At 34.7% G+C, this 22937-nt stretch overlaps 1 protein-coding gene and 1 pseudogene across 1 annotated transcript in view; both read left to right on the top strand.

Moving 5' to 3' along the window:
- LOC144372714 (son of sevenless homolog 2-like) overlaps nucleotides 1-12898 on the top strand; it is a 40410-nt gene extending 27512 nt beyond the window's left edge. The window contains 2 exon segments of the mRNA XM_078035995.1: nucleotides 11077-11186; nucleotides 12386-12898. Of these exon segments, the coding sequence (XP_077892121.1) occupies nucleotides 11077-11186; nucleotides 12386-12898 (623 nt within the window).
- Nucleotides 12899-14646: 1748 nt separating this feature from the next.
- LOC144372708 (protein N-lysine methyltransferase METTL21D-like) lies at nucleotides 14647-22516 on the top strand (annotated as a pseudogene).
- The last annotated feature ends 421 nt before the right edge of the window (nucleotides 22517-22937 follow it).

Genomic DNA, 22937 nt, shown 5'->3' with positions numbered 1-22937 from the left:
TTCTTCCCCACCCCTTCCAATTCATTTTCCTATAGGAATAATACACAGTCAGCACTTTATATATGTGGTTTCCATACCCATGGATTCAGTCAGCCACATATTTAAAATGTAGTTATACCTACAGTGCTTGCATCTGTACTGAACACATATAGACTTTTTTTTATATTGTCATTGTTTCCTAAACAATACAGTGTAACTATTTATATAGTATTTCTACTATAGCAGGTATTATAAATAATCTAGAACTGGGCATGGAGGCACACACCTGTAATCCCAGCTACCCAGGAGGCTGAGGCAGGAGGATTGCAAATTCAGTGTCACCCTGGACAATTAGAAATACCTCCAGGGTTTGTATTTAAAAAAAAAAAAACAAACCCTGCACTGCTAAAGCACTGGCCTAGCATATGTGACACCCTGGGTTCAATCCCTAGTACCCCACCTCAAAACAATACTAATAATGTAGAGAGGATTTAAATTTGCAGAATATATGTAGGTTAAAAGCAAATATATCATAGTAAATTGCATTATATAACATTATTATGCATTGTAAGAGACTTAAGCATCTGTGGAGTTTGTATCTGTGAAATATGCTATAATCAGTCCCAGATACCAAGGGATGACTATATTAAATGTTTATTTAAAGTTCCCAGGATAGCGTTTGATAATTTATTTCTTGATATCTTATTTAGTTAAAGTAGTATTTTAAGAAAAGCAGTATTTTATCATTCTAAATTATTTCATCATTTATTATCAAAATGTTATTAACTTTCTGTGGCAATTTGTTTAAGACAAAAATAACCCAAAAAGGAACACAGCAGCTTTGGGAATAATTCTCTCAATCTGGAGAACCTCCCATCTAACATAGTAAAATGTATATGTTATAGACAGTAGCAGGAATTCCAGTCTTTTCAATGGTCTGAGTCAGAGGCTGAGACAGCAACCAATGCAAACTGGTTAAACACTTAAAATGAAATTAACAGAAGCTCCCTACCCCATGTCTCTTCACCCCTTTTCTTGTTCCTCATTGAAACTTCATTTCTAAAATGATTTTTTATATTGCTTCCTCTTTTTAATCATTAATTTTACATACTATTTACTGATGAGGATTTCATATTCTGCCTTACCTATACTTATCACATTGAGGGCAATGTGATATTATTCACTATTAGATCAAATGGTATTTATTGTATTTCCTTTTTAATACACTTCTATTTCCTGGAGTTAAGAATTTACTCATTAAAGCATGGATTTGTTTAAGACATTGCTTGGTCTTCCCATGCCCTTTTATAGCACATTTTCATAAGATCAAGCCTATTAGAAAACCTATCAGAGTTTTCATTTATCTTCCCCTTTCCACCCCTTCTCCTCTTCCACTTGGAAACCTCCTTCCTGACATTTTCCAATTTGAACTGGTTGCTGTCTTAGCCTCTGACCCAACCATCATCTTAGAAGTTTCTTTATCATCCAGAAATTCCCTTCACCTTCCTCCTGTATTGAATTTTTGTTTCTTAGATTCCTTTCTTTATGTGTTCCCTCATTTTGGTAGGGGCACATACTTGCATAGTAACCTGTTAAAGTATACTATAGTATATAAATGTTTAAGTTCTTAAGTTCCTGGAAGTGTATTATACATTTAATTGTTAATAGTGTGCCTGAGTATAGAATTTAAATTATCTTTACTGTCTTCTAGCTTTTATAATTGCTAATACCATATTAATTCATTCACATATTGAATGTAATTTTTTCCTTTTTTTGGTAGTACTGAAGGTTGAACTCAGGGATACTCTGACACTGAACTACATATACAACCTTTTTATTTTTTATTTTAAGATAGGGTTTTTTAAATTTTGAGATAGCTGCCTTGACTAACCTCAAAATTGTGATTCTCCTGCCTCAGACTCTGTAGTATCTGGGATTATAGGCATGTGCCACTATGCCCAGTTCAGTACATATTTCTGAATGCTTGATATGTACAAGAGATATGGCAGTGAACAAAATAGACAAAAATTATTCTTTCAGTGACCACAGTTTCTGTTTCCTTTTTTTAAAAAAATAGCCAAGGTATAACTACAGTTGTAAAAGGATTTAAATGAAGTAAAAGTTTATTTCTCAAAAAAGCCAGAACAAGTAGACATTTCTGCTCCACAGGATTTTCAGGCTAGCAGGGTGATTCAGAATTCTCAAGATGTGGCTTCGATCTCTATCTTGAACAACTGCTCCAATAGTTACCATTTTTCAGCTAGCAGAAAGGTGGAGAGCAAGAACATTTGTTATGAAAGCATGCATACATCACTTCTGCTCTCATTCCAAAACTTAGTCACATGGGCTTACCTAGCTGCAAGGTAGGTTAAGAAATGCTGTTTGTAACCACACAGCCTTTCTTAGCCTCTGGTATTAGCTGGCAATTCTTGTATACCTTTTCTTTCTGATATTTCATTGTACACAGATTTTTGTTTCATGCACAAAATTATTTGCCTTCAGGCTCTCAAAGATGAAACATAAATGAAGCCAGGCATGGTGGTGCATGCCTGTAATCTCAGTAGCTTGGGAGGCTAAGGCAGGAGATTGCAAATTCAAGGCCAGCCTCAGCAACTTAGTAAGAAGCTGTTTCAAAATTAAAAAAATTAAAAGGGCTGAGGATGTGGCTCAGTGGTTAAGCACCCTTGGGTTCAATCTTTAGTAACAACAAAGAAAAGGAAAATAAAATAAATGAATTTTGTGTTTACCTTCAGGCTATGTGTATAAAGTGTATGTGAAACATAAATGAATTTTTTTATTTAAACTTGGGCCTCAACCCCCAAATATCTTATGATATATGTAAATATTCCAAGTCTAAAATCCTTATTACTTCCTGTCCCAACCATTTTGGATAAGCAGTATTCAACCTACACTTAGTTTGTACAGCTTCTCAGCTAAGCACAAGGGATTTGGTGGCAAACAAGAAAGACTTTCTGCCTGTTTATACAAAATACCTCCAAATTTTTTGGAAAAAAAATCATGTGCATGCAGATTATATTGCTCATCTTCCTCTCTTGATTTTTTACTTCATTTATAGCTCCTTGGTCTCTTATGTTAGTTCCTCTTCAGCTTTCCAAACTGTTAACATTGGAAAGACTTGATCTTGAAACCTCTTTGTTTCTTTGTTTCTCACTTACCTCATTCATTAACATATCATTTATGGGATAATTTCCAGGTTCATATCTCCAACTAGATTTAGACTCATATATTCAATGACCTGTTCCACATTTTCATTTGGATATCTGATAGGAATCCAAACTTAACCTTTCCAAAACTGAGCCTCCAAAGCTGTTTTTCCTACCGCCTTCTCATCTCAATTCAGTTACTTAGGCCAAAAATATGAGAAGTAGCTTTTCTCTCTTTCTTCATACCTCAAATGTGACCCAATCAACAAATCTTGATTACCTTCAATATATATCAAGAATCTAACTATCTCTTACCATTTCTACTGCTACTACGCTGATAGCCACTACAATCTCTTAACCTTTTTCAATATGATAGCATCCTAATTTTCCATTTTTCTTGCTTTAGTATATTTTTTTCCTTTTTTAAAAATTAAAGCATTATAATTCTACATAGTATTTGGGTTCATTTTGACAAGATCATACATACAAGGAATTTGATTTCCTCTCCTCTGAATTTTCTCTGACCCTTACTGATCTTCCTTTCACTCCTTTATTTATCTATATTTAACTGGTATTTTCTACATATACATTAAGGAGAAATTCCCTTTGGCACATTTACATATGTATATAAAATGATTTTGTTAAATTCATTTCATGTTTCTTTAACTTTCCTTTCCTTTTTTCTTCTCATTTTCCTACTTCTACTCCAATGTGTTATTCCCTGTATCTTTATGATATCTATTTTCCTCCCCCAAAGCCTTCTTTCCCTTATTTTGTTCTAGCTTCCACATATAATAGAAAGTATTTGATCCTTGATTTTCTGAGTCAGGCTTATTTCACTTAGCATACTTTTCTCCATCTTCATCTGTTTACCTGCAAAAGCCATTATTTCACTCTTCTTTATGGCTGAGTAAAACTCCATTGTGTATATATGTTTGCCACATTTTCTTGATACACTTATCTGTTGACAGGCATCTGGGTTGGCTTCATAATTTGGCTATTGTGAATTGTGCTGCTGTAAACATTGTGGTGGCTGTATCGCTATAGTATGCTGATTTTAGTTATTTTGAACAAATACTGAGGAGTGGGATATAGCTGGGTCATATGGTTTTTCCAAAGTGGTTATACTAATTTGCAGTCCCACTAACAATGTATGAGTGTACCTTTTTCTCCATATCCTCATCAGCATATATTATCTATATTCTTGATAATTGCCATTCTGATTAAGTGAGATGAAAGCTTAGTGTAGTTTTGATTTGCATTTCCCTGGTTGCTAGAGATTTTGAACATTTTTCATATATTTGTTGGCCATTTGTGTTTCTTCTTTTGAGGTATGTCTGTTTTTTGCCTTATAACTGTGAGGTTATTTTGGCATTGAGTTTTTTGAGATCTTTATATATTATTAATATTAATTAATCCCCTGTCAGTGGAGCAGCTGACAAAGATTTTTTCCCATTTTGTAGACTCTTTCTTCACACGCTTAATCATTTCCTTTGCTGTGTAGAAAGAAACTTTTAATTTGATGACATCCCAGTTATTGATTCTTGGTTTTATTTCTTGAGCTTTAGGGGTCTTTCTGAGGAATTGATGCCTCCACCTATAGATGGGGTGTTGACCCTATTCTCTTTGAGCAGTTTTAAGATTTCTGGTATAATTTCTAACTCTTTGATCCATTTTGACTTGACTTTTGTGCAGAATGAAAGATGGGGATCTACTTTCATTCTTCTACATAGAGATATCCAGTTTTCCCAGCTATTTGTTAAAAGACTGTCTTTTCTCTAACATGTATTTTTGGCATATTTTTCAAGTATTGGATGGCTGTAGAAATGTGAGTTTGTTTCTGTCTATTCCATTGATCTTCAGGCTATTTTTGCTGCTGTAGCTCTGTAATATAATTTGAGATCCTCCTGTATCACTTTTCTTATTCAGAATTGCTTTGGCTCTTCTGGATATCTTAATCTTTCAAATGAATTTAAGGACTGTTTTTTTCTAGTTCTGTGAAGAATGTCATTGTTATTTTGATGGGAATTGAGTTTTTTAATCTGTATATTGCTTTTGGTAATATAGCCATTTTGACAATATTAATTCTTCCTATCCAAGAACATGGGAGGTATTTTTATGTTCTGAGATTATCTTCAATTTCTTTCTTCATTTTTCAATGTAGAAATCTTTCACCTTGTTTAGATTAATTTCCAGTTGTTTGTTTGTTTGTTTAATTTTGAGGATATTGTGAAAGGAATGATTTTCCTGATTTCTTTCTCAGCTGAATTGCTTTTGGAATACAGAAAAGCTATTGATATATGAGTGAATCCTGCTACTTTGCTAAATTCATTCATTAGCTCTAGGAATTTTATGGAAGAATTTTTTTGGTCTTCTAAATATAAGATCATGTCATCAACAGACAGTGATAAGTTTGACTTCTTATTTTCCTGTTTGTATTCCTTAATTTCCTTCTCTTGCCTGATTGCTCTGGCTAGAGTTTCGAGAACTATATTGAATAGAAGTGGTGAGGGTGGACATCCTAGTCTTGTTTCTGATTTTAGAGGAAAAGCTTTCATTTATTTTTCATTCAGTATGATGTTGGCTTTGGGTTTGTTGTATACAGCCTCTATAATGCTAGATAAGTTCCTTCTATCCCTAGTTTCTACAGCATTTTAACATGAATGGTTGCTGTATTTTATCAAAGGCCTTTTCAGTATCTATTGAGATGATCATATATATGGTTTTTGTTCTTTATTCTATTTAAGTGGTGAATTACATTTATTGAATTGTGTATGATGAACCAACCTTGCATCCCTAGGATGAAACCTACTTGTGGTCATGGTGTATTTTCTTCGTTATATGTGTTTTAATGTGATTTGCTAATATTTCATTAAGGATTTTTGCATCTATATTTATCAGGAAATTGGGCTGTAGTTTTCTTTCCTAGATAATTGATAATTGCCATTTGGTATCTGGTTTGGATGTTAGGGTTATACCTGCTCCAGTATACATATATTTTTAAAAAATATTTTTTTTTTAGTTGCAGTTGGACACAATGCCTTTATTTTCTTTATTTTTATGTGGTGCTAAGGATCGAACCCAGGGCCTCACACGTGCTAGATGAGCGGTCTACCACTGAGCCACAACCCCAGCCCCTCCAGTATGTTTTTAATACAACAGCCAGACTGATCCTTTTAGGAAATAAATAAGACCTTAACTCTCCTGTATATAAAACTTTCCATCTCACTCAGATTAAAAGTTAAAGTTCCTTCATAGGGCCCACTAGGCCTTACAGGGCTTGGCTTCCTTTGATCTGTGAGATCTAATAATCTGCTGTTTTCTTCCCTTACTCTTCACTGCTTTAGTTATTCTGCCTTTAGAACACAAAGGCACATTACTACATTAGGACTTCTGCTTTTGCTATTCCTTCTGTTTCTAATGATCTTTGACCACTTGGCATCATGGCCTGCTCCCTTGACTCCTTCAAGTTTTTGCTTAGTGTTTCCTTAGTGAGTTCTTCCCCAATCACCTGTTTAAAATTGCTTCCCATCCACCTATTACTGAACCCCTTTCCTACAAATTATTTCTTCTTATGGTGTATAGCTATGCTACTTTTACATATTTATTATTTCTCTCCAACCAGAATATAAACTCCATAAGCAAGTCACTATTATATTGCTATCAAGTAGAACAGTATTTGGCAGTATAGTAAATAGCCCAATGTTAATGAAAACAATCTGGTAACAAAATGCTCTTTATTGAAAATAAAATTGTGTTCACACAACAAGGGTTATTGAGTGTCTACTTTGTATAAACATAGTGGTTATGTGGTGGCTATAGAGTCAGACTCAAATTCAGAAACTATCAAATATTTCCCACCATCATTTAGATATCTTCTGTTTCCATGAGTCTATGTGTTTATAAAGAAGAAAAGACTCATGTAAGACTACCTTAAACAGTAAGAACCCATTCTGAAAGACATAATTGGAACTGTATAGGAAAGCTGCTTTAGGACTAGTTGATTCAGTGGCTCAATGATGTTATTAAAGACTGAAGTTCCTTTTGACTCTCATTGTTTTGTCCAGATTAACATCTTTATCTACAGCTGTTTTTCCATAAGGTCATAAAAATGCTGGCAGGAATGATAAAAGTTATATGTTTCTTTATTCAGCAGATAGAGAAAGGTTGAGAAACAAAATGGCAAAGTACTTTTCCAAAATAACAAGTTGTAAGTGGGCACAAGTTTTTAAGTTGTTAAGTGGGCACAATACCTTTATTTTGTTTTATTTTTATATGGTGCCAGTGCCTCACGCATGCTAGTCAAGCACTTTACCACTGAGCCACAACCCCAGTCCAAGGGATATCCTTTTTTAATAGCCTCCAGAAAAATCTCCTTTGGTATTTCAGTGACCAGTTGAGTTCTAAGTGATGAGTTTAATAGAGTAATTCCATTTCTTTAGCGGGAATTTTCAGACTTGAACTAATCAGGCCTTATTCCTGTTGCTAAGGGGTAAGGTCAGCTTTCCCTGAAGCACACATGGCTACATGTATGAGAAGGTGGATAAAAATCTGATTGTGGTAAGAAAATGAGAAAGTGAATCCCGTGCCCACTTCTTATCAATACTCCCAAAAGTATACTTTTCGTATCAACTGTTGGGTCCCTGAACCAGCAGAACCCCTGAAAGTAACTGCAGAGTCCACATAATCAGGGCAGCAACTTTTGACATGGAATAATAAATTTAATATCTGTATTTGAGGAAAAAGTTCCAATTCTGAGTCAATCCCTTTTCCTGGCTCCTTGTTCTTCATCATGAAAAATGTAGCAGTTGTGGAGGGGTAGGAGGGAATCTAAATGCAGTGACCAAGACCATGAATGGCTGCTAAAAATGTAACATTCTTGAGAAATACTAGTGAGATATGTCAAGTTCTGCAAGAGGATTGGAAGTAAAAAATGTACAGTAAAATTACTATATACATCAGTATAGAAAAGTTTTCCTTTTTAAAAGAAACACAAATCCATTGCTTTATAGGAAAGACAGTAGAATGAATTAGACATAACTTTCCTTTGTTCATATAGGAATACATGACCAGTGTAACTCCACATTGTATACAACCACAAGAATTAGAAGTTATACTCCATTATGTATAATTTGTCAAAATACATTCTGTCATGTATAACTAAAAAGAAAAAATATTTTTTTTTAAAAAACATAGCTCTATAAGTCAGTGGAAAGTGACTTAAAATTATCAGATGTGTTTATATCACATCTTATACACTATTTTTAATGCCCCTAATGCTTTGGCATTGCTATTCTCTATTTATTCCTTATTTATAGCTCTGATAGCTTTAATTTTCTAAACAGTCATTCGCTGCATACATCTATTGTACCTGGTTGAAGTGTAGTAGAATCTGTGAGTAGTGATGAGTAGTAGCTATGACTTGTTGACATTTCCATTAAATTGTTTATACATACATTACAAATGTGGATTTGTGTTGTATTGGGCTGAAAGTTAACAGGCTTTCAGCCACCACTTTTTAATTTTTATTTAGATTCATTGTGTATGTAGCAAACTCTTGTCTTTTATTTTTTTTACTGGTACTAGGGATTTAGCCCAGGGGTGCTTTAACCACTGAACTACATCCCTAGCCTTATTTTATTTTATTTTGAGACAGGGTCTTGCTAAGTTGACCAGGCTGACTGAACTCATGATCCCCCAGCTTCAGTGTCTCAAGAGGCTGTGGGATTTCAGGTGTGCCACTACCATGTCCAGCAACTCTTGTCTTTTAAAATATAAGAATGGAAAATATTTCTTGTAATCTGCTCTTTTGCAAAGAATATTAAATTTTTAAACATTATGCAGGCAGTGAATTGTATGAACCAGATCATTTTTGTATTGATTGATTAGTAAAACTTCTATAAACTTATATTTATTAAAATAATGGCAGTATTTAGTATTATTTGCAATTTGAATCATTTAAATCTAATACTAGTTGGAATATTTTTTCTAAATTTTATGCGCTATCAGTGAAGGTCTGCAAAAATGTATAAAATTAAACAAACAATACATAAAATTTCCTTTTTATTACATAAAATTGCAATGCATACCTAGTAAATCTTGAGTGGTTATTTAACAAATTACTAGGTGGGTAGTGTCTTTCAGTAGGTATTTAATATTTTCTGAAGAAGTAGGAATTATGAGTTATATCTTTCTAAAATTATTTGTGTGCCATTGTTTTTATCCTTACAGTTTTAACTCATCAAAGCAATGATCCAAAAGTAAATTTTAGGAAATTTAGGCTATTATTTGTTCTGTTATTCTAACAGTCTCGGGAATTTTTTTACAAAGACTAATATGAATTTGATTTTATTTCTTAAATTTTGAATTTTGTTATATATCATTTAAATGATAATATAAGCATTTACACTGTAGTAGCATTTTTAAAATAGCAACCTTCTTTGCTATTTTATTAAAAATCTAGGCTTTTCACCCTTTTGGCTTTTTGAGGAGGGTGGTACCAGGGATTGAACCCAGGGTAAGTTAACCACTGAGCCACATCCCCAGTCTTTTTAGTATTTTTTATTTTGAGACAGGGTCTCACAAAGTCCTTAGAGTCTTGCTAAGTTGCTGAGGTTGTCTTGAATTTGCATTCCTCCCACCTCAGCCTTCTGAGTTATTTGAATTATAGGAATGCGCCACTGGGCCCAGCACCCATCTGACTCTTAAACTTAGTATCTTTACAAAGTGCACTGGAAGGTCTGTTACTGCAGAAGGGTTGGGAAACAATAAGACCATGTGATAAAGTCATTTGATAATGAACACTGTGAATATTTCAAGTTTGTTTTATAAAATCTAAAAGAAAACTTTTGTCAAACTACAAAATCTATGTATACTTCTAGATTGTAAGAGTTGATAGTTTTATTTATGACTTTGTAGATTGTTATTTGGATATGAAACAAAACAGAAAAATATATTGAGAAGGAATATGTTTGACTTCTTTAATGTATCACATTTCTTAAAACATTTTTAATGTGTGCTTAATATTTAATAAACCAAAAATGATACAATTACAGTGTCATGCATATTGTCAATGACAAAAGTAAAATTATTTTGTGGTAGCAGGAAACAAAAACTATACTTTGATGTCCCATAAGCAGTCACTTAGCATGTTTAAAACTAAATTCATCAACTTCTTTCCCAACTTATTCCTGCAAACTCAATCTAAGTATAATGACAAATAAGACATGATGAATGTCTCTATAATAACTGTGAATGTGGAGAAAAATTAAATGGGGAGTTGGACCATAATTTTAGAGTTCTTTAAAACCATATAAATAAGACAAAAGAAATTGATCAAAATAAAAATAGTTCTTATTCTGTACCTAGTTGACCTGTTCAGGAGTAATTTTCCTCTAATACTTTATTATTTTGTAAATTTTCTTCAGTGTGACTCTATAACATATACCTTATTATTAAGAGATTTGCAAAGAGAGTTATATGATATATAACCCTACTTTATGGTCTCCTATATGGAGATTTTATTACCTGTGTAGTCATGAACCTGATTGTAGCTGCTTCAGAGTAAATGTTTTCTGCTTAGGATAATTTTTCTCTAAAAGTAACTACATATATACATTCATGTTTTTGTTTGGTTTTGTTTTAGATTTTAAAAAGACTTTTGGAGGAGGAGTCTCATTATTAATCATAACTAAATAATGTGCCTTCACTTAGCTATCATATATACTGTGTACCAGGAACTGTGTTAGGTACTAGGGATACAAAATAAATGAGCTGTCCTAAGAGAGCTTACATTTTAGAAGAGAAGATAGATAATATATAACAGGCATTACAGTCTGATAAATGCCATGGCAGAAGTGATCACAGTTGCAATGAAGTTTTGTTGGATTAATTGCACTGTAAATTGTGGTTAAACTAATCTTTGCCTCCCTAGAGTCTGTCTTCAGTTCATGTGGTAGTTTAAATAAACCAAGTGAAGAGCTACTGATTCCTCCTCCACTTCCTCCTCGAAGAAAGTTTGACCAAGATGCTTCAAATTCAAAGGTAGTCAACAGGACCTGGATTTGCCTTACTTTATTTAAAAATTTATGGATTTTCAAGATAGGACTTTATTTTTACGAATTTGTTGTATTTTGGCTTTTCTTTATCATTTTCCACATTTATATTGTTGTATTTGAAAAATGCTTTTAGTAGTTGTTTAATTCTTATAAAAAAAACCTTTCCTTTAAAAAAGCGGGGGGGGGGGGTGCTGATTCACAGACTCAGAAATACACTTTTTTTCTGGTACTAGTATGTGAAGGATTCTTCCAACTTTCCATCAGCTTTTCAAATTTAATTTTTGGAAAGCTTGTTAAAACCTGATATGTTAACCCTTACTCCTGGAGTTTTTGATTCAGTAGATCTGGAGTGAGGGCTCAAAAATTTGCTTTTCTAACCAAAGGCTCAGTGTTCTCTCCAATGTGCAGTTGCTAACTCACAATAAGCAGTGGGGAGGGGAGAATAGAAATTCACTGGCTCAGACAAAGGAAAATGAAGGGAAGGAAAGAGGAATGGGAATAGGAAAGACAGTAGAATGAATCAGACATAACTTTCCTATGCTCATAAATGAATACATGACTCCACATCATGTACAACCAGAAGAATCGGAAGTTATACTCCATGTATGTATAATATCTCAAAATATAATCTCCTTTCATATATAACTAAAAAGAACAAATAATTTTTTAAAAAATTTGCTTTTCTAACAAGTTCCCTACTGGTACTGATGTTGCTGGTCCTTGGATGACCCTTTTAAATCCACTGTTCTGAGTGTCACTGGGAAAAGTAGAAGTAAATGCTTAATCAGGAGAAGCTGGACATTAAGTCTCCTTAACATCATGTCCTTTCACATCTACAAAACTCTATATTATTTTTGCTTACCTATTTTTATAATTAAAATTCATGAATTTCTTAAATTTATGAAATAGTAACGCAAAGCAAGATAAATTGAAGCTTTATGTTCTAAGACTTCAATTAAAATATCTCATATGTAGAAGTATTAAACAGAGCCCTTGATTAAACTAGAAGTGATGTACTTATAAATCTGATAATTAAACCAGATTAATTTACTTTGAGCTTCTGGATTTAATTTGTGTGTTGAGTTAAAAAATTCTTCTGTGTGAAGAATTTTTCAGACTTTTAAAATTGCCTTGTAAGTTTTTCAGGAGAAAAGAAGTATAGTCATATAACTTTTTGTTTTAAAGGGAACTGTGAAATCTGATGACGACCCTCCTGCTATTCCACCAAGACAGCCTCCTCCCCCAAAGATAAAACCCAGAGTTCCTGTTCCTACCAGTGCATTTAATGGACTTCTGCATAGTCCACCTCCACCTCCGCCAACAGATCCTCTTCCTGATACCCCTCCACCAGTTCGCCTTCGACCTCCAGAACACTTTATAAACTGTCTGTTTAATCTTCAGCCACCTCCACTGGGACATCTTCACAGAGATCCAGACTGGCTCAGAGACATTAGAACATGTCCAAATTCACCAAGCACTCCTCCTAGCACACCCTCTCCAAGGGTACCATGTCGATGCTATCACAACAGTCTTGCTCATCCTCAAGCTCCCCCTGTTCCACCAAGGCAGAATTCAAGCCCTACCAAAACTTCCACCAAAGACTTACAAGTGAGAGTTTTCACATCCCCCATTGTACAGACTGTCTATGGTAGAAAATGCAGAAACTCCTCAATAACCTTAGCCATATGTAGTCATTGACACTGGAATAGTATATGTAAAGCTTTTTTTTTTTTAATTTATTCAAAAAGGCATAGTATTTTAGTTTTTTTGGTTTTTGTTTTTTGTTTTTACAAATAATGCTCTTCAGAAATGCTACTGATCAAATAAGCTTTTAAGAATTGGAAAGATAAAATACAAAAGTCCTTTACCAATATCCTCAGGTGATCAGTTGCATTGCCTTGTCTTGGATCCTCAGTGCTGCCAAAAGGCCAGTATAATGAATTTATATTTGCACTGTATACTCTGCTAAAATATGGTTTAAAGTGACTTTGTTTGCACTGAAAGGGGATAGTGTTTTTGTGGAATTTTTCAAATTTGAGTAATAGAGGCCTTTTTTTAAGGTAATGAATTTACACAAATATAGAGGTGTATGGTGTTACTGATTTTTAAATCTCTTTGACCATCTTCTGGAAGGTTTTTACTTGTAGTTTTTACATCTAGGAGAATTGTGAATAACACCCACTGTTCTTAAATTCTTTAATGCCATGTCTTAAATGCCAGTATTTGCTGCCGAAGACAAAAATGAAATGTGTAATGAAAATAATAGAATGCACTGTGTATGTTATTTTGTCAAAATGTAAACAAAGAATACATAACCCAATTATAGAGGAAACAAAGGGCATGTATCTCATTCAGATGTGCCTTTTGTTTTTGCAAAAAGTTGCCTATTGCTTTGGAACACAAAGTTAATATGCCATGTATGTACAATTTTGTTTATATTGTATATTTAAAGATAATGTTAATAACCTATATAAATTTAAATGACTTGAGGTCTATAATACAATCTGCTACTTTACTAATTCATATGTTCAGAGGAAAAGTTCTTATGGCATAGGAACCAACTGCCTTGCCTTCAAAACCTAGTGACTTTCTCTATAAATCTTGTGTTAACTGAAATTTTTTAAAAATATTTTTTTAGATTGGTAATATTTAAACCAGCAAATACTTAATGCTTTATTAAACTTTTTAATCAGAAGCGAGTAAAACTTTTATTTGCCATTTGGATACCTTCACTCAAAGTGATGAAAAGTATGTTATGTGACAGGCTGTAGCAGTGGTTGTAAAGTAGTCAAAAGCCACGTTCTTTATTTACTGGTCTGTGGCCTTTTACTGTGCTTTGTATCAGAGTTCTTAACAAGATTAATTAAATCACCTCAGTCTTAATTTTTAAAAGACTTTTTAAAAAATGTGTTTTCATTGTAAAGAACAAGGGGATATTAGAGTACTGTAGATATATGTATACACACATTGAGTTATTTCATGCAACTTAAAACTACATAATCCCAGATAATTTATATGATGTAAATTTTAGAGGGATTAAAAAAAAAATTTAACTGGTAAATGCAAGCTGCAAGTTTCCAGCAATCCTTTTTATGCATTCATACGGAAAAAGTAGGAGCACACTTGGAAACTTCCTGAGAAAGTTAATAGACACCTTTGGTAAGCTGCCTGGATTTAAGTTAACTACAGTATGAGTCAATCTCTAACCACGTAAAAATGCTCCAGTGTTTGCTTTGTTTTTTCACAGAGCGGATTATATTAGTTTTATCTGGGAAAGTGACTTAAACTAGCTGTTCCTCAAGCCAGGCGCATTTTACAGGAGAAGAAATGGAAGAGGGCGGTTAGTGCTGGGTTACACCCAAGGTGCTGCAGCCTTCTGGGCTTTGTTGACTTGCGCACGCGCGAGGTGCCAAGTCCGCCACTAGGAGGCGCGGGCCCCTCTCAAGGCTTGGCCTGTGAGCGGCGCACAGATGAGTGGTCACTAAGCGAGCGGCACCCTTTAGCAGGCAGAGATGGCGGCTGCTGTGGAGTCGGTGGTGGAGGATCCCCTGCGGAGCTTTGTGAGAGTTCTGGAGAAGCGGGATGGGACTACGACTGCAGCGGTATGACTGCGGTGGTGTGGGTTGCATTGTTTGGGACGCTGCCATTGTGCTCTCTAAATACTTGGAAACGCCGGGGTTTTCCGGAGACGGGGCCCAAGTGTTGAGCCGGCGGTCGGTGCTGGAGTTGGGCTCAGGCACCTGGGCGGTGGGACTCATGGCTGCTACCCTCGGGTAAGAATTGAAGGGAGGGGACATCGCTTTGCTTTGAAACTCATATTGCCAGTTACCCACCCTGTGCTTACCCCTCAATCAACGTTATTTTATAGGGCAGATGTTGTGGTCACCGATCTTGAGGAATTGCAAGACTTGCTGAAGATGAATATTAATATGAACAAACATCTTGTCACTGGTTCTGTTAAAGCCAAGGTACTGAAATGGTTTGTATGGCCTTTCAGCTTGTTTTAAAATAACAATTCATAGTTTGTTTTAAATTGTATCTCGTTAAAGCCATGATAATACGAAATGAGCTTATTGGCTCTTGCTTATAAAGCAAGAGTATTTTAAATTATTAACAGTTTAAGATACTTGTTTGCCATTTTGAAGGGGGGAAGAAATAGAAGACTTTCCTTCTCCACCAGACTACATACTGATGGCTGACTGCATATACTACGAGGAGGTAAATGTTCAGTGAGTGAAATCTCTCTAATCAATTAACTGTTTTTTGTATTCTGAAACTACATTTCTTCACATTTTAACATCTCTGAATTCAGGATATTTGTCTATGGATGATAGATGGTTGTAGCAAAAATAAAACAAAAGTCACAAGAGACTATGTATATACATTCATATATACCTGCAAATCATGTTTAGAAGAGTGTTGTATGCATTTTATTAGAGGCTTCTTCAAAAGTTTTAAAGGATTTTACCACTTGGATCTGTTATGAAAAGCTATGATAACCTTTTTAAAAAAAAAAACTTTTTAGGGGATGGCAGACATTAGGGGGGCTGTAGATCAAATCCAGGGCCTTACACATGTGAGTGCTCTACTACTGAGCTACATCTCCAGCCCTAAAATCACCCCTTAGCCTCCCACCTCTGCCCTTAGTTGTTCCCAATGAAATGTTTCACCAGGAGAATTAAGTTGCATTTTTAAAAAAAATCATGGTTTTGTGGCAAGATTTACTAGATCAAATATTTTTCTTTTTTCTTTTCTTTTTTTGGAACTAGGGATTGAACTCAGGGGCACATGACCAACTAAGCCATATTCCCAGCCCTATTTTGTATTTTATTTAGAGACAGGGTCTCATTGAGTTGCTTAGCGCCTTGCTATTGCTGAGCCTGGCTTTGAACCCAGGATCCTTTTGTCTCAATCTCCCAAACTGCTGGGATTACAGGCATGTGCCACTGCAATATTTTTCTTTAAATATTGGTTTATGATAGCATTGTGGGTATCATTTATATTTAAAATAATGAGCATTGAGCCAATCCATGTTCAAGTTAAGTTCAGATTTACTTTTGTAGGAAAAATTGTTGATTGTTTAAATCCTACATTAAATTAGAGTAAGTGAAATTACTTTTAAGAGTGAAATCAACACTATTCGTTTATTTCCATGGGAACTTCAAAACACAGTCACTTGAATTCTTTTTCTGAAAACTGTAGTATAATAATTAATTTTTAAAAAATTTTTTACATGTTGATGGACTTTATTTTATTCATTTATTTTGATGCGGTGCTGAGAATTGAACCCAGTGCCTCATTCATGCTAAGCAAGTGCTCTACCACTGAGCCACCACCCAGGCCAATAATTAATTATTAAGAGGAGTTTACCAATCATTATTAGAAAATGTTAACTACATGTACTTTGTTGTATTGATTCAAAAATTAATAATAGGGGAATTAATCCTTTTACTCCCCTAACCTTCTCTTAATAGAAAATTTTTGAAGTCATGAAATACGTTTTTCTTTTATAGTCTTTGGAACCATTGCTGAAAACACTGAAAGATCTCAGTGGATCTAAAACTTGTATCATATGTTGCTATGAACAACGTACAATGGGGGAAAATCCAGAAATTGAGAAAAAATATGTTGAGGTAAGGACTATAAGATGTATCTTTGTAGTGAGTACCCTTCAGGGAGGCTATATATGACTAATCTGGTATTTTATGGCAATTTTGGAGATTTGGACAATCTGTTTGTATGAACCCAGCCAGTAGGGGACTCTTTAAAATCCACTATTCCACAAAGCCCATCCCCATTTTCTATTCTCATCCTTTATTTTTTATCTAATTAGTTGATATTGTATCTACAGAACCGTGTAAAATAATAATGGTGACACTGTCTTTTCTGAGAAAGTTCTTAATATTTCTTAATTGTTGGCTGTGGGGAACATATCAGTGATACATATAGAGCTTTTAGAGAATTCATGATAGAGGGGCTGGGGTTGTGGCTCAGTGGTAGAGTGCTCGCCTAGCATGCATGAGGCACTGAGTTCGATCCTCAGCACCATATAAATGTAAAATAAAGATATTGTGTGCACCTAAAACTTAAAAATAAATATTTTAAAAAAGAGAATTCATGATAGAAATGAGGAGGTGATAAATTTGTACTTCTCTGTTTTTCTCTACATTTTTATGAAACCTCTGACCTACATACCTGTTTTTAGGGACTTAATTAATAGTCAGAAAGATTCACAGGAAGCTGCAAATGTAGTACATAGCTATTTTTGGTACAGGGGATTGAACTCAGGGGCACTCAACCACTGAGCCACATCCCCAGTCCTGTTATGTATTTTATTTAGAGATAGGGTCTCATTGAGCTGCTTAACCTGTCGCCATTGCTGAGGCTGGTTTTGAACTTGAGATCCTCCTGTCTTGGTCTCCTGAGCTGCTGGGATTACAGGCATGCCCCACTGCACCCAATACATAACATCTTACGTATCTTTTAATCTTTTTCCCCCAGTGGTGACCCAGGCCCTTTTTATGGGCAAAAATTCATCCCATTACAAGTAAATCTTTTTGTACATCTGTATAGCTCTGCAACTTTTGTCTGCTGATGGACTGCTTTGGTTAATGAGAAAACAAGAATATGACTGCCTCAGATAATATATGATAAATTTTTTTAAATTTTTTTTGTACTAATAGATGTAGATGTATTTTTATTTATTTTTTTCATCAGTGCTAAGGATTGAACCCAGTTCCTCACTCATGCTAGGCAAGTGTTCTGCCACTGAGCTACAGCCCCAGCCTTCATGTTTTTCCTGAATATAAAGAATATTACTGAGCTTTTGGGACTCTTAATTAATTTTTATATAGTTAAAATAATTTTTATTGAGGTAAAACATAGTTAAATGCATATATATCAAGCACTCAGCCACATAATTACTACCCAGCATAAAAATATACATTTCTAAGACCTCAGAAGGTTTCCACAGTGCCCCTTCCTAATCAGTATTCCTACAAAGATAGCCACCATTGTACCTTCTTTATCACAGGTTTGTTCATATTATTGAGTTTAAAGTATATTTGTTAAATTTATAGCTGCTTCAGCTAGACTTTGATTTTGAAAAAATTCCCTTGGAAAAACATGATGAAGAGTATCGAAGTGAAGATATTCATATTATATACATCAGAAAGAAAAAATCAGTAAGTACATTCCCAGTTCTTCATCTTCTGAGGATATTTCATCATCTGGTCACTGTTTCTGGGCTTGTGTGTGGTCAAGGCCTTGATTTTGATGTGGTAAAACAGCTATGACTCTTCAATGAACTCAGGCATTGACTCAGGATTAAGATCACTTATCTGTCTTGCCTTTGGTTCTTGTTCTAAGTAAGGCAGGATTTTTGTTTTCTTTCATGCTGTGCTGGGGATTGAAGTCAAGGTCTTGCATGTGGAAGGAAGCACTCTACCACTCAACTAAACCTCCGGCCCAGCAGGCTTTTTTTTAATATAGCTTTGTAATGGGATGTGTTAGTAAGCAGCAGTTAATGTAACAATGCCTGAGGTAACAACTTAAAAAAAGGAAAAGTTTATTTTGGCTCACATTTCTAGTCTGTAATCCTTTTGCTCCATTGCCTTATGACAAGGCAGTATGTCATGACAGAGAAAGCCCAATCACCTCATAGCTGGGAAGGAAAAGGAAAGAAAGAGGAAAGGGCAGAGTCCTATGGAAAACACATCCCCGATGACCAGAAGACCTCCCCCACAAGGTTTCATCTCAAAAGATTTCACTTCCTCCTTTAATATATGGGCCCTTTGGAGACACTAATTCAGACTATAGCATTGGGCATTAACCCAGACAGGTGACTTAGCTCTTTATATTGTAGTTTCTCTTAACTCAGATTTTAAAATGCCAGTTCATACTTTTGTGAACTTTCTTCAGTCATTCAAATTATTTTTAACAAAGTAAAATGTAATCAGATCTGGGGCTGAGGATGTGGCTCAAGCGGTAATGCGCTTTCCTGGCATATGTACAGCCCGGGTTCGATCCTCAGCACCACATACAAACAAAGATGTTGTGTCTGCCGAGAACTAAAAAATAAATATTTAAAAATTCTCTCTCTCTCTCACTCTCTCTTTAAAAAAAATAGACCGATCTGTTTATAAAGAAAAATGCACCTAATTAAATAGAATTCATTTTTTTTAGTTGTACATAATACCTTTATTTTATTTATTTATTTTTATGTGGTGCTGAGGATCGAACCCAGGGCCTTGCACATCCAAGGCGAGTACTCTACCCCTGAGCCGCAACCCCAGCCCTAGAATTCATTTTTGTTCCCCTTGTTTGGTGCTTCCTTTACATGATATAACAATCACATTTTATGCAAGTTGCATCTGTGACACCTACAGTTTTTAACTTGTACAACTGTATCTCATCTATTTTGTAACTCCAGCACCTTTTATAAATGTGACAAAAATTTTAAAATGTTTTATGCCTTAAAGTATCCAGTTTTTGATTTTGGTACTGGGGATTGAACCCAGACAGATGTTGCTGAGCTACTAGTCTTTTTTTTTTTTTTTTTTTTTGAGACATGGTCTCATCAAGTTGCTCAGGCTGACTGCAAACTTGTGATCCTCCTGCCTCAGCCTTCCAAGTCACTGGAATTACAGGCGTGCATCATCACAACCAGCTAAGGGATTCAGTTTTAACTAAAGCATTATACAGTTTTACAAGTAGAAATTTTTGAGGCATAAAGATTTTGGGTTCCTAAAAATATATATATATATACATATATATATATATTTTTTTTGGTACCAGGGATTGAACTCAGGGGCACTCAACCACTGAGCCACATCCCCAGCCCTATTTTGTATTTTATGTAGAGACAGGGTCTCACTGAATTGCTTAGCACCTCGCTGTTGCTGAGGCTGGCATTGAACTCACAATCCTTCTGTTGCCCCAGCCTCCTAAGCTGTTTGGATTATAGGAGTGTGCCACAACACCTTGCTTCATTTTTTTTAATTGATAATAATTCCCATACCATGAAATTCACCTTTTTGAAGTATACAATTCAGTATAAATATATTCACAGAACAAAATTTTCATCTTTCTCAAAAGAAACTCCATACCATTAGCAGTCACTCATTTCTCCCCAGTCTCTAACCCCTGGCAGTCACTAACCTCTATTTCTATTTATCTGCCTATTGTGCTCATGTCATGAATTATTCACATTATATGGTCTCTTACGTCTAGCTTCTTTACTCAACACAGACAGTGTTTTCAAGGTTTATCCATAATGTGGCATGCTTTTACTCTTATGTCTAAAAAATATTTATTTGTATGAATGTGTACATCTTGTCCATCCATTCATCATTTGGTGGCATTTTACTTTTTCAGTCTTTAGCTGTAATGAGTGGTGTTGCTGTGAACATTTATGTAGAAGTTTTTTTTGTGTGAGCATCTTTTCAGATCTCTTAGGTATATGCCTGGAGTGGTTATATGGGAACTCTGTGTTTAACATTTTAAGGAATTGACAAACTGTATTCCTAAGCCATTGTCCATCGTTTTAACTACAGCCATCTTAGGAGGTGTGAAATAGGATCTTGTGTTTGTTTGTTTCTGGGGGGGTGTGCTTGGGATTGAACTCAGGGGCACTCAGTCACTGAGCCACATCCACAACCCTATTTTGCATTTTATTTAGAGACAGGGTCTCATTGAGTTGCTTACCACCTCGCTGTTGCTGAGGCTGGCTTTGAACTTGCAGTTCTCCTATCTGTCTCCTGAGCTGCTGGGATTACAGGCATGCGCCACTGCCCCCGGCAGATCTTATGTTTTTTATTTTCATTTCCCTAATAACTAAAGATTAAAGATGTTGAATATCTTGTCTCACTTGACAAGATATCATTGACCCATTTTCAAATTGAGTTATTTGTCTTTTCATTAAGTCTAAGAGAACATTTTGGATACTGAACATCAGATGTTCAATTTGCAAAATACTCTCTCCTATTCTGCAGGTTATCTTTCTTGTTTTGGTATTATGTCTTTTATAGCAAAAAGGTTTTGAATTTTGATAATGTCCAGTATATCTTTTTTTTTCCTTAGTTGCTTGCAGCTTTAACATGTGTCAGCTTAAAACTTTCTAAACATTATACTTGGTTATTCATTTGACTTTCATTTAGCCACTGCTGGGCATATTGCTTAGTATTAAGTACTCCATAAATAGTTGGTGAACTTTTTTTTTTTTTCTTATAGAAATTGCCGTCATGAAACTTTGTCATCTTACCCAAACCTCTAACAACCTGGGTAAGCTAAATATGTGAATGAAGCATGTGAATACAGCATGGGAAGATTGTGTTTACAGATTTTTCCAGCATGTCCTTAGAGGTCTGATATATGGATGACAACCACCATGGTCTGCCTGCAATATGAAAAATGACTGCCTGCCTTTCAGTGGGCCTGAAATCCATCTTAGGTTTACTTAGCCTCAGCATTAAGTTCTGCTTAAAAGAAATATTGAGATCAGTTACTCAAATAAAAACTGGTATTAGGATTAGGCTAAAATCTGCCAAAAGTAAATAGTGAAGCAACATGGTTGATTTGACACATTTTCAGGAAACTAGAGGTAAACTGATGCAATTTTTAGAAGTATATCACTATCGAATAATTTTCTAAATTCAAACCAGTAAACATTAGTTTGCCTTGGGAATAAGTAAATTTTAAATATTTCACTTTTACATAATTAGGCAATAGTTTTGTCTTTTGCTTCATATGGTATCTTTAATGCTTAATTGTCCTTTTACTTAAAAAAACAAAACTATTGTCTTGTATACTTACATTTACCAAAGTTTTATTCTTTTCAAATAAATATGTAAGTACTCTAAATAGTGAACAATATTATAATTAGTTACAAAGAAGAAAAAATAAGAGATTAGGGAAACAAAAGGTACCTTTACAAAATTTTTCATTTGGGAATGGAGTGAGAATGGAAAGCCCAGTTCCAGGGTTATTCACTGGTATAGCTCATGCATTTTTCTTTGTGATTGTCTTCCAGGAAAATCTGGTTTAAGAACACTGGTATTAAGTTAACTTGTTTACATGAAACAGTAAAAGATTATTGCATAACTACAAAAAAATGTAGTTGTATACATATCTATCAAATTATTTTTATGCTGTGTCATTTCTATTTTGTGTTATGATAATCTTCAGCACACATGGACTGAAAGTCAAGGACTTACATTACACTGGTTCCAGAGTGGTGACCAGATGAAATTCTGGTATTTACCGGCATTGGTGCTAGATGTCACATTTTATGTGTTAAAATAAACATTGATTTTGAGACCCTGTGACTTTGTGAATGTTTCAGAAATAGCTTTAAAGAAAATAAACATCTAAAGCAGGTGACTGCCTTCCAGAAAGAGCAAAAACAGCCCTGTTTAGAGACTTTGAGGATCAAAGCAAAGGAAATAGTTCTCTCCTTTCAGGCTTACTTTAGTCTTTAAAGTTTGCTTTGTTTTTTGTCAAAATACTTTGTTCATATTGCCCTAGCATTTCATTGAGCACTTTTTCCCCCTAGGCAGTTCGTGTAACCTAAATGTGTGATGCTTTTGGTAGTTACAGATAGCACTATCTATCATTAGTGAGGTCTTAGGACAAATGACAACTTTCTGGCTTGTTCCAAAATATTATGGAATTGTGAAGATAAATTTGACGTTGACTGTGGTAGTGTAGCTGGATTTCTCACATCCCTTTTCATCTTCCA

This window comes from Ictidomys tridecemlineatus, unplaced genomic scaffold (genome assembly GCF_052094955.1).
Source record: "Ictidomys tridecemlineatus isolate mIctTri1 unplaced genomic scaffold, mIctTri1.hap1 Scaffold_148, whole genome shotgun sequence".
Taxonomy (NCBI): Eukaryota; Metazoa; Chordata; class Mammalia; order Rodentia; family Sciuridae; genus Ictidomys; species Ictidomys tridecemlineatus.
Note: the sequence above shows the minus strand (reverse complement) of the source record. Positions and strands in the feature narration are given on the sequence as shown.